The 12,642-nt window shown below is 38.7% G+C and overlaps 1 protein-coding gene across 2 annotated transcripts in view; it reads left to right on the top strand.

The window, feature by feature from the left end:
* The window catches only part of MARCHF1 (membrane associated ring-CH-type finger 1), a 322,967-nt gene extending 315,185 nt beyond the window's left edge, over positions 1-7,782 (top strand). For both annotated transcript variants that reach the window (XM_045998055.1, XM_045998054.1), the window contains one exon: positions 5,583-7,782. In XM_045998055.1, the coding sequence (XP_045854011.1) occupies positions 5,583-5,881 (299 nt within the window). In that variant the 3' untranslated portion in view covers positions 5,882-7,782. The remainder of the gene's footprint in view (positions 1-5,582) is intronic.
* Positions 7,783-12,642: the final 4,860 nt, after the last annotated feature.

The following is a 12,642-nucleotide window of genomic DNA, read 5'->3' as shown; positions in this document are numbered from 1 at the left end:
CAGTTAAGGGCAGTTGCCATCTGTCACCATACAAAGCTATTACTGACCTGTAGTAATCCCGATGCTGTACTTGTCATCCCCGTGACTTACTTGTAAGTGGGGCTTGATGCCTCCCTTCACCTGCTCCCACTTTCCTCCCACCCCTCCCCTCTGGCAACCACAGTTTGTTCTCTGTATTCATCAGTCTATTTCTGGCTTTTGTTTGTTTTGTTTTGTTTTTTAGATTCCACATATAAGTGAAATCCTATGGCAGGTGCAGATTCTAGCATTGCCCCAGAACTATTTAAATGCATACACTGCAAGGGACTCACATAACAATTTTTTTTTTCATATGACTCATTCACTTGTGAGCCTCTGCGTATCTCCAGGGCAAGGGCTTTGCTTTGTTATTCAGGGAGCATTTAGTATTGCTAGAGGTTCAGAGAACTGCTGCTAGCTCTGGCTGACCCCAGCCGATGAGGACTATGGCGGTGCCATATTCTTTCGCTGTTAAGCCAAATATGATAAACACTGACTTGAGCTCCTTGTCAGAAGGCCAGGGTCTAGCTCTGCCTTGGTCACGGACCACTTACCTTGACAGAAATAACCACTCTGACACTCAGATTTCTCATTTGTAAACCTAAGTTGGACTGAATACCCTTCAAAGGTTCTTTCTGAGTCATTTTTCAAAGACACCAAGAATTTGACCTTGCATCAAATAAACACTGTGTTTATACAAACACTGCACATACATATTTGCATAATTTAAATATGTTTGTATATTTTTGTTAAATATATTCATATTTTCATATATTTATGCATTTGTATCTTTACTCACGGTGAATATTACCATTAAAACAAGCTAAGGAACATGTTACAAATATGTGAAACAGTTGTTTTTTTTTTTTAATAATTTATGCAACCAAAGAGAAGCAACCAGGACAAAAGGAGAAAACCACCCCCCACCCAGCCCTACCACTCACACACACTCTTACACAAACCCATTTTATAACTCTGCATGACCTAAACACCCAGCCAAAAATATCAACTTACAGATGAGATGCATTTTCTAAATATATATTTATAAATATATATTGTCCCTGCAGCTGTTAAATGAGACAGGTTCTCTTCTGCTGCTTAAGTCTTTTTAGACACAGCACACTCCCGGTGTCTCCAGTTACATGATGTGCTTCATAAGATAGGCAGAATACTCTGAGAATCCCAATTTAAAAGCTGGAGGAGAGTGTAGAGATCACTGTTTTAAAGATGAGGAAGGAAGTAATTTGCCTCATCTGCAGTTTTACTATAAACACCCACCTGGGAGCTTATGGTTACCCAATTTGACTTAAAGAGAAAACAAAGAAAGAAGATGTTACAGGTGAATTTGCATGTGTTCCTCCAGTGGAGAGAGCCGGGAAATATATTTTCTGAGAAACAATATAGCTAGACAGTAAATGAGTTTGAGTCGGAAGTAGATCTATCCCAGTTTACAAACCATTGTTCTTGTAGTCTGAAAGTGTGGCATCCATGTTCCCTAACAAATAATACACACATAATACACAATAATAATACTCAAATAATACACACAGTTCCACTTCAAAATTTCAGGACCTTTTCGTTGATTTTCAGTGAGATTTCCGAGCTTTTCTCTGTGAACGGAATTACCAGCTGGGAAGGATGCCCAGCGCCACAGGGTGAGGAGCTGTAGTGCAGACTGAATGCCGTGGCCTGTCTGGCAGCTGACTGGACTTTCTTCTCCCCTCGTTCTGGAGATTTTCATTGCCTGGAGTCCAGATGGGACATCCAAAGGTTGAAGCCCATCCAAGTCGGAAAGGTCTTAGCTATAGGCACCAGGGAAAGCTTTGCTCTTGATCTACAACTCAGAGCAGCCAAGGATACGTAGCATTTAAATCACTCAGATAGCAAAATAACCTGCATTTACACAGCACCTTCTATGTCAAGAACTATTCATTTAATCCACACTGACAGACTACTGAGGTAAATACTACCATTATCTTCATTTTTAACTCATCAGTTATCTTCTGCCGTATCACAAACTATCCTCAAACTTACTGACTTCAAACCGCACGCATGTATTGCAGTCCAAATTCTGCAGACAGGCTGGACATTTTTCCTGGCCAGGGCCTGCCTGGCTGCTCTCCACGGGTTCACCTCTGTGTCTGCCAACAGCTGGCACGTGGGCTGGCTGCTGTATCATCAGCAGGGCCTCTCTACCTGTCTCGCAGTGGGCAGGCTGTTGGCCGGATGATACAAATAACTGAGCTGTGTTTTTCATCACACAAGACTTGGTGGCCCTGCCTTCTTCACATGGCTCTTAGTGTTTAAAAAAGTAGCAAGAGAGCAAACCACACACGCAAGGGGAACAACTGGGAAGTGTCTGTTGTGTTGTATTTGCTATTGTCCTCCTGGCCCAAACAAGTCATGTGTGGCCACAGCCAGAGTCAAGGAGAGAGGGGATGGGAACCGAAGGACCCATTTACAGGAAGGCAAGAGCCAAATGGGAGTATTTCTGAACAAGCTACCAATGATGAGCAAACTGAGACCAAAAAGAATACCAGATAACAGGCTCTCAATACCTCAAGGAAATAAAACAGCTATCTGAATTAGCTGAATGAAGATGTAAAGACTGAAGTGGCTGATTGTTAAAGCCCATAATCCTCAGGGCCACTGGGTGGCTCAGTCTGTTGAGCATCTGACTCTTGAACTCGGCTCAGGTCTTGCTCTCAGAATTGTGGTGAGTTCGACTCCCATGTTGGGCTACTTAAAACAAATAAAGACCATGATCCTCAAGAATGAGTGGCGATTTTGCGCAGGAGAAGTCTTTGAGAAGCCATTAGCTGTAATAAGGGATATCCTGTTGGGGTTTGGTCTGCAAAGAAATTGAGTAAAATTTCAATTATTTGGGATATGGGTATTTCTTAGTCAGGAAGGAGGGGATTCTGGGAATGAAGATGAAGAAATAGTGATTGTAAAGGAGATAAAAGACAGTTTATAAATAAGCTATAGTCTCAGGTTCCTGGGGGGGAAACGCCCTTAAATAATCCCAATCCATGCCTCCTCACCCGATCCCAATGGAAAATGCAATGAGGAATATCTGGAAGAATATTTTCTATGTGAAGAAACAATTTACAAATTGCACTCTTTCATTCATTTTTATTTTTTATTCAAATTCTAGAAATAGTTACTTTATCTGGTATCCCCAAGTTATCCTCTCTGGTTTCCTAGAAAAATCTTGCACAGACTCAAATCCCAAGAGCCTATGATGAGCTGAAAGCTGCATTTGCTTTTCTTTGCCTAACATAGTTTTACTTTCTCTTTACGTATATAAACTTCCCTACAAACTGAGGGCTGATTTCTGGGGCTCTGGTAGCAATGCACATTCAGGCAGATATAATGTGGCATTTTGATTCATCTAACTCTACTTTTGGAAGTCTTCAATATCGTATCACAGGACAAATCTACAGACCCATCATAAACCTTTCACAGAAAACCTATTAGTATGCTGATTGTCTGGGGACAACATGGAAGATAGTGCAGCCTTCCAGGACCGCATCACAAATCAAAGGCAAAAGCAATCCAACTTGGAACAAAGACCAACCGGACATAAATTCTGTGCTTCTCAAGATTATGGGGTAGCAAACAAAAATAACTGGTTAGAAAGTGGACTCATGCTATAGGTGGGAGAAATAACTTGAAACTGGAAACGTGGTAAAATTTATTTCCAGCTGGAAAATGTTCCTGAGCTGGGTTTTGTGGGACAGGTAGACCTGCAGAAATAAGGAAGCAAAACCACAGGGAAGAAATATCATGGACAAAGCCATAGAAATGGAAAACCTCCAGGCACTTACTGAGAACAGCCGGTAGTATGATTTAGCAGACAGAGGGGAAAGTTAGATGTAGTGCATGGATACATCTCCCCCCCAAATGGGAGATAAAGTACATGTTTTCTCCAGCTTGTTTGTGGTTTAAAAAATTCCAAATACATAGAAACTACTGATCAAGAGAGTAGCCAAGAACAAAAATCCTTCTAAATTTGGAGAACTCCAAGATACCTAATTTGCATATTGAATCCTCCCTGAAAATTTCCTTATAAAGAATCTTAAGTGATTATCTTCCCCCAAAATTCTCAACCTCAGCACTATTGACATTTTGGACTGGGTAATTCTTTGTTGAGGAGTGCTGTCCTACACACTGCAGGATTTTACACAGCATCTCTGGCATCTATTTACTACAAGTCGGTAGCACTCTAGCCCAACACAAGTGTAACAATAACCAGTATCTCCAGACGTTACCACATGTCCCCTGAGGAAAAACCAGTGATCTACCCTGACAACCACGACCCTTGGGAATCACAAGTCTACCCTGAGTCTGTATGTCAGATGATCGTTCTTGCGTAAGTGGAATTGAGGAAGGAGCTAAACGAGCCCTAGTATCTGTTTTCTTACAGAAGCGTAAAGTAAATACAGCTGTTACAAAATATAGGTGGGACATTTCCTAGAACTCTATGCATTGTTATAAGGAAAAGTAAATAAAACCCAAAGTAGAATCGTAAGACTTTGAAAAATTGGGATTTCTAACCAACACTTCTCAGTACAACATATTGAACCGAGCCTTTCACAGGAATGGAGACAGCCATCCTCCACACCATCTTGGTGTTGGCAAGAGATGGACTCTTGACAATCGTGTATTTAACATTCCTAGTTATGTATGGTCTAAATATTGTTAGAGTTACAGAAACTCTTGTGCAAGTTTTGAAAATTGTGAGAACCAATTTCTAGTTATGATGGTACAAATTAAGAGAAAACATTGATATCCAAGAAAGTGGTGGTTCTCAGTGACAAAAAGACTTACGAAACAAAAATGACTGAAGTACTATATTTTATGCATGTCTTTAATTCTTTCTCTCTCTGGTGAGATGTGGCAGCTTCTTTCTTTCATTTTTTTTTTCCTTTTAATTTTAAAGGGAATGAGGGTGGGGAGGGGCATCTGTATGTACAATCCTACAGAAGTACCTATTACTCTACCTTCTTTTTTTTTTAAGATTTTATTTATTTATTTGACAGGGAGAGATCACAAGTAGGCAGAGAAGCAGGCAGAGAGAGAGAGGAGGAAACAGGCTCCCTGCTGAGCAGAGAGCCCGATGCGGGACTTGATCCCAGGACCCTGAGATCATGACCTGAGCTGAAGGCAGCTCATTCTTTCACTTAGTATGTTCACTATCTTTCCGTAAAGATTTAGCTCTAAGGAATAAATGTCAAAGTAAGTATCAAAAGTCCAATATCATCTGATAACCATGGTAGGTACTTGATGCTACAAAAATAAAGTTCATTATAGTAATAGGTACAAAGTTTCTTCATGTATATTTTTTTCCTTTTTTTTTTTTCATGTCCAATTTTAACAGTATGTTTAAGAGTTTAAAGCAATTAAGCAAGTCGGGTTATAATTTTTACTGCCTGTTAACAATACATTCCTTATCCACAAAAGTTAGCAGGCAGGCATGGTCTTTTGAAGGAGTCATAGAAAAAAATTACCAAACCCATTGATAATGATTTGGTGGTAACATTCTCTTTTTTACTTCAAAGGTGTCCTTGAATGGCCATTTTGGACAAAACTCGTTGTGGTGGCTATCGGCTTCACGGGAGGTCTTGTCTTCATGTATGTACAGTGTAAAGTCTACGTTCAGTTATGGCGCAGGCTGAAGGCTTACAACCGAGTGATCTTTGTGCAAAATTGCCCAGACACTGCCAAAAAGCAGGAGAAGAACTTCTCGTGTAACGTAAACACGGACATCAAGGATGCCGTGGTAGTGCCTGTATCACAAACGGGTACCAATTCACTGCCATCTGCAGAGGGCAGCCCCCCGGAGGTTATACCAGTGTGACAGGACCAGTGGGGAGTTTCTGCACTGAAGAGTATCTTTCTAGCCTTTAGCCACTACACATGACAGAAATGATCCTGAAGTATTCACTCTCTTTATCTCCTCTTTCTCCAACGGACTCATTTTTCCTTACTTGGCTCAAAAAGGGGACCAAAAGACCACCAACGGACCAGGATCCCATGAAGCAGTCCAAAGTGTGATACGGAAATGTGAAGTTTGTTAGAGAGTGATTTCTAAGACAATTAAGAACCAATGGAGCAAGGAATGCTCTTAGGCAGTGATGAAAGCCTAAATGACCCACGTCTTCATAGGAGCAGGATCAAGTTTAAGAATACAGACTTGAATTGCAATGTGTATTTCTTCTAAGGCTTCGTAATGTTAACTATCTCATCTGGAAATAAGAAACATACTTGGTTTTAAGCTTGAATTTGTCTGCATTGTCCTTAAGTCATATCTGAAGAAAACCTGGAGGATGCACCTTTTGATATTCATACTTTGACAGCTAACAGATTTTTATGGCTATAGTGGAGTCCAATTGTTTTAACAGATGCATGTTTTTAAAATAGATGCAATACACATTTGAAGGTAATAATACTTAGAATTACGTTCAAATCATGAACAGAAGATCTGCAGTTTTTTGGGTGTAATTAGTGCTGTTAAATACCCACAGAAGCTGAAATCAACTATCAGGTCCTGTATTTTATCTGGTCCCCATAAAACACTGTTGTCCAACAGAAATGTAATGTGAGCCCACAAATGCAGGGCACATGCATACATTTAAAATGATCCAGTAGCCCCATTAGAAAAAGTAAAAGTAAGCGAAATTAATTTTTATATTTCACTTAACGCTATACATCAAATTATTTCAATGTCATGAATATTAAAAATTAAGATATTTCACATCCTTTTTCATGAGCCAAGATTCAAAATCCAGTATGTATTTTATCTTTATGGTAGATCTTAATTTGAATTAATCACAGTGTTTAGCACAGCCCTTAAATTAGAAGCACAGCCTCTGCTTCATTTAACAGCTAATATTTCAAAACAGCAGCTCAATTCATTCTTTTATTCAAAGGCTCACAAATGTTATAGTTTCAAAAGCACTAAATTAATTAATTAAAGTTTTAATTAATTAAAAGCACTAAATGTATCAAATGAAATAACCTGGTTGGTTAGAGAGCTGAACTTACCATTTCTCTAGAGGGTGAAAAAATGAAAGTATAGAAAGATACAATGCTCTACCTGTGGCAAAGTTCTGGAATTAACTTGTTTGCTACTATGAAGCACATTAAGATAAGGAAGCAAAAAATATTTTTTGTTAAGTCAAATATGGAGGTTTTTTTTTTTTTTAATCCACATGTGGTATCAACTTGACAGATGAGTAGTTTTGACTAAGCATTTGGACTATTTTTAAAAAGCTGACAGTATTTCCCTTGCTCAGCTGGGAAGTAAAGATATTCAACAGATTCTGTGATAAGTAATAAATTGAGTTGTTTAGGTTTGGCAGTTCAGTTGATTATTGTGTTCTTTGCATATTCATGTGAAACTGAAGCGTGAATGATATTGTAGTGAGTTAGATTAATGATTATAGAGTTTGTGACTTGTCAAAGAAAGATGTCTCACATTTAAAAAGGTGATTTATTTTTGTTAGCTGTCGTATTTATTATTGTGAAAAGACAGTCATGATGGCCATAAGAACCAAAGCATGGGTATCGCATTGCACAAACCCGGGTATCACATTGATGCACTTTGTAATTATCAGTGTGCTTGTTCCTCATGGATTATCATAGAAAAAGGGAGAAGGAAATAACCTTTTAATGAGGAGAAAGATATGAATATTAGTAGTGGCTGACACTGAGTCCATATAGTCCCAATTCCTAGAAATAAAGAAAAGGTAAACAATGTTAACTGTGTGTGTGTGTGTGTGTGTGATGTGTGTGTGTGTGATTTTATGTGTGTACATGAGAAAAACATTAAGGGTTTTGGCCAGTCAGGAAACAAAAGGTTTAAAACTCATCTTTCTTAAAACTTGTTGTGGAGGGTATGGACTAAACGCACATGGAAAACAAAGTTGAAGTAACTAAAGAGAATCATAATAATTTCTGCACAAATAAGGACATCTTGTAATAATAAAATATCTATGAACCTTAAACAAACTAAACTTTGTATTAACTTCCTTTTAAATTTCCATTTTAAAAGTTTAAGATAAATACTCATGAATAACTAAACTTTGGGTGATTTAACCATGGCACCTCACTCAATAGATTAACCTTGATATGATTTTTGTTTATTTTCCTAAGCTTTCACTAATCCATGTTTCTCAGAGCTTAGCAACAGAAGTGTGTTGTTTACAAATATTCGTGGGGGGGGGAGGAGGGGTAATCTGTCACCAGCAAGCAATGAAATCTTGATTTCTCTTCTGTTTGCTCTGGAAGGAAAAGGATTATTGACCTTAATTACCACCAAAAATACTGTTTAAATTCTATACAAACCTAAGCAAGATAGGTAAGTGCATAGCTCATTTCTCAGTGGAAGACGATTGGCTAAAGAAGTCTTGTTTATTAACGGTTACACTAAGAAAACATTTCTAGAATGAAAAGTAAAGATAAGCATTACTGTCTTAACCCTAAAATATGACATGGTATTTTAATACCTTTCCTAAATTCTCAATACTAACATGTACAGGCTTTGACCTTCTTGTAATGAGAAAATAACATAGCTCCCTAAGAGGTTAAAAGTCAGCTTTTTATTCTGCTATTCTTCTGAACTTTATAAACCCTGAACTCCTGAATTTAAATCTTTTAACAAGTTTTCCTGCAACAGTTGTTTATGGTTCAAACCATCAGGAATAACGATGTGCATTTAAAACCCAATATTGATTTCCTTTTCTATTCTGTGTGGCAACTGTCCTTTCAATGAAAGGATTTGGCTTTGTGACAATACTTTGTGGACTGGACATATCCTTCAAAAACTACATGCTAGAAGGACAATTTTTTTTGAAGCATGTTTACCTGCTCATGTGAGAAGTAAAATGGAAGTGAATCAAAGGACTGAAATCAAAGAATGAACAACGCAATTCTGTTAAAAACCCTGGCTTTTTATAGTCATGCATCTGATAGTATCAATACCATAAACCACAGATATTTGTACTGTTAATTTTTAAAAGAACTCTCACTTTTATTGTATCAAAGATCGAATTGTAAAGAAGTGAAATCCCAGTATTTTCTTTTTAATGAAGTCCAAAAGGCAATTAAGCTTAAGAACAAACACAAGCAAAACAAAAATGAAAAAAAAAAAAATCAAAGCAGAAATGATCCAATCTACTTGGGATACAGCAATGGAGAAACTGAAGATAGGTATATACTGAAGGAGTCTCTCAAAATGCCCCAGGATTAAATCTCACTCTGAACTGCTATTACAGGATTACTATCCCAGACAGACAGCCGCATTTATCTTGTTTTGCAAAAAGTCCTTAGGTACCCCTAAAACATCTGTTTGGCTGGAAAATTAGCTCATTAGAGCAATGACATCATTAAGATACTCTCATTGTCAAGGGGGTGTGGTGGAAAAGATTACTGCAGTCACCAGACAGTTTACCTTTCCTTACCTTGGCAATCAATATTTTGGAACAAAGTAGAGCTCTTTACACTTATTATCATTATTGTAGTTGTTATGTAATAATTGTATAGGACTTTAATTAAGAAAGATGAAAAACCTTTTTTCTTTCCTTAAGTCAGCCCAAAGGTGCTATTTTACATATCAATACAGCTCAAAGGAAGTACTGTTATTTTGGGCTGCAGTGTTTCCTCCAAATCTGAAGAAAGTCCACTTTGAAATTGGAAACTGTATTAAAAGAAACAAGGAAAAATTATTTTAACTGTGTGCAATTTTTGAGATTGAGCATTTGTACTTTTTTGGTTTTACCTAATTCTCTTGCATTAACAATTTACTGTTTTGTGAATAATGTGTACTAAGACAAATTAAGGAAATTAATTATCTGTGAAAGACTTTGTATATTAAACAAGTGACCTAAACTTTTGTTGTGGTTTCTATACTCTTTGCCTAATTTACCAGCATTTCTGCAGATATATACGTACAACATTCAAAAAAGCTTGAGTTCTTAAGAATTTATAATAGTCTGTGTTTTTAAGCAGGGTGTGAATATATTAGTATTACATTATAGTCAACATAGGCTGACCAACCCTGATATAGAAAGGAATAAAGAGGTGCATTAAGAAGGGAATACTTTAACTCAGGGAAAGGACAATGCAGGCAGAGGCAAGAGTAACCGAAGTCTTTAGTGGCCAAGTGGCAAGATTCAGCTACTAAAGAAACAGCAAGCCCTTGTTAGAGTCTGACAATTTATTACTTACAGAGAGAGCAAAAGAAAGGCAAACTGCCACAAGTCTTGTCCCAAGGGAAGACATAAAAAGAAGGCAGGATAGATGAAAGATACGATAATGTGACATGAGGAGTGGGACACCCTGGTGCTCAGCTGCTGATTCCCTATTGCAGCTAAGCAACTCTGGCCTGCAGCCACTCCCTAAAGGCACTCACAGTGGAACGTCTCATAATTTATCAACATCCAGAGGCAATGACAAACTGTCTCACGTCCTCCTTGAAAGACAGTGAGGCAAACATGAAGCGGCCCATGGAAGCTCTTGGATGCCCCATACCCTTGAATTCCAGGAAGATCACAGGGCACTCATTCTAAAGCTCAGGTCGGCCTGAACCATGCCTGGCCAAAGTGGATAAAAAACAAGGTCATCATGTGTCAGTAGAGCTGCTCCACCGTAGAAACCAGCTTGGCAATTCTAGAATGGACAAAGGTCTGTGATCTGAAGTGCAGTACACGGGCAAGTGGAAACCAGCTGAGGTTGGAGAAGCAGTCAGGATCAAATCATTTCAGGTTTCTTTGCCACAGTAGGGAACGTGAATTTTATTTGAAGTGTGACAGATATCAAGGTAAGTTCGGCAATTTTAACAAATCTGCCCCTCTGCGTGGGGGCATGTCAATGACGTGTGAAGCTACACGCTTGTAGGGACAGGGCGTGGAATCTCTTTACCTTCTCAATTTTGAAGTAAACTTAAACCTGCACTAATTAAAACCTCACAAAAAGGGTGGTTAGAAACAAAGTTATATCCATCAAATAAACACACCATGAAGAAAGTGACAGAATGATACTGTAACAGTATGAACAAAGGAGTAGCATATTTTAGTGTACATTTCCAGAAATTCACAAGCAGCTCTGGAGAATGGATTAGAAGGTGCAAAGATGGTGGCAATGAGGGCCAGTAAGGAAGCAAATGCACACAGCACAGGCCAAGACAGGGAGGTGGCCTGACATGGGCTGATTTGATTCTCTTTTTGGAAACAGAACCAGAAATATTAACTAAATTAGATTGGGGAGGGTGTGGAAAAGAGAAAGAGAAGAATCAAAGATGATTTACAGGCAGTTTTCTGGCTTGAGAAATAAGGTGAAAAACTTGGGAGAGATTCATGGTTCCTGAGGAGACAGTGGGGAGTAAGATCCAAAACCCAAGTAGGAGTATTTGCCTTTGAAAGGAGAAAAGTTGCTACACCCATGAAATCAAAAGAAAAGAAAATGATAGTTTGTATTTTCTCAATGAGCTGAATGTTGAAAAGGTAAATATTACAGTTGAGCTACAACATATAGAAAAAGGTAGTGAATGAATTATCTTAAAGTTGTAAAGGGAACTTATTACAGAAACAGTAAAATCAGTACTGAGAATCCACTTGCGATGTGCAAACAGGAACGGAAAAACCTGTCTGATGTTCTCCAGCAATACTGAGCTGCTTGGGAACAACAGGTATGAAGAAGACAGATAACTGAGTGCTACTCAGTTTGAGTTTTGAAAGAGGAATACTATGTAGCTCGGGGGAGGGGGTTTCAGGCCAGATGCAGGGAGGCAACTATTAAATCTGAACCTCAACAAAACAAGCTGAAAACAGGAGATCAGTGGTACACAATGAAAGAATTAGGTCAAAGTGTGGAACTTCAGCAATGGAGGGTGATGGGAGATAGTGAACCCAGAACGGAGGGGCCCATCAAGTTTACAGGAGTTTCAGGAGCTGATAAGGATCTGGGTGTGACCACAGATAGGCCTCTGGTGTGACAGAAAAAGACCAGGAAAGGTAAAGCTCACAGTGTTAGATTTGTTATCCACAAGGCTTCTGGAATCAGTAACACGATTGAAATACGAGAGAAGAAAACTAAGCCAAGAGCTAAATTTCGAGGAATGGGCAGAAGATTCCTCTGGGAGGTAAGATAATAAGGAAAGGGAGACAATGATAGAACTTAAAAGAACTGAGAAAGGGTAGTCAAAGAGGACAACTTTCTATCTCCCGTTCTGGTAAGGTGGCGCGAGGGATACAGGAGTAGAAAAGGTGAAAAGAGTCCTAAACAGATGCCTATGGCGGTGAGGCAAAGAAGTGACTAAGATATTAGGAAAGAGACCATCAACCTCAGAGTTACCTGCTCTGAGCTTAGAAATGTACCATTAGTCCACATGCGTGGAAGTTCGGCTTGCTGGCAAACTATGGCAAGCAGGCCAAGTTCAGCCTGTGGCCTACTCTGCGTATGGCCATGAAATAAGAACAATCTTTACATCTGTAATGGGTGGTAAAACACACACAAATATGCAACAGAAATTTCATCTGGGCTGCGATGACTAGAATATTTACTATCTTGGCTCTTATAAAAAAAACTTTTACCAGCCCCAATTTGCACAGAACTGCCAAC

The sequence above is a fragment of the Meles meles genome, chromosome 2 (genome assembly GCF_922984935.1).
Source record: "Meles meles chromosome 2, mMelMel3.1 paternal haplotype, whole genome shotgun sequence".
Lineage (NCBI taxonomy): Eukaryota > Metazoa > Chordata > Mammalia > Carnivora > Mustelidae > Meles > Meles meles.
The sequence above is the reverse complement of the archived record's forward strand: the minus strand, read 5'-3'. Positions and strand labels throughout refer to the sequence as shown.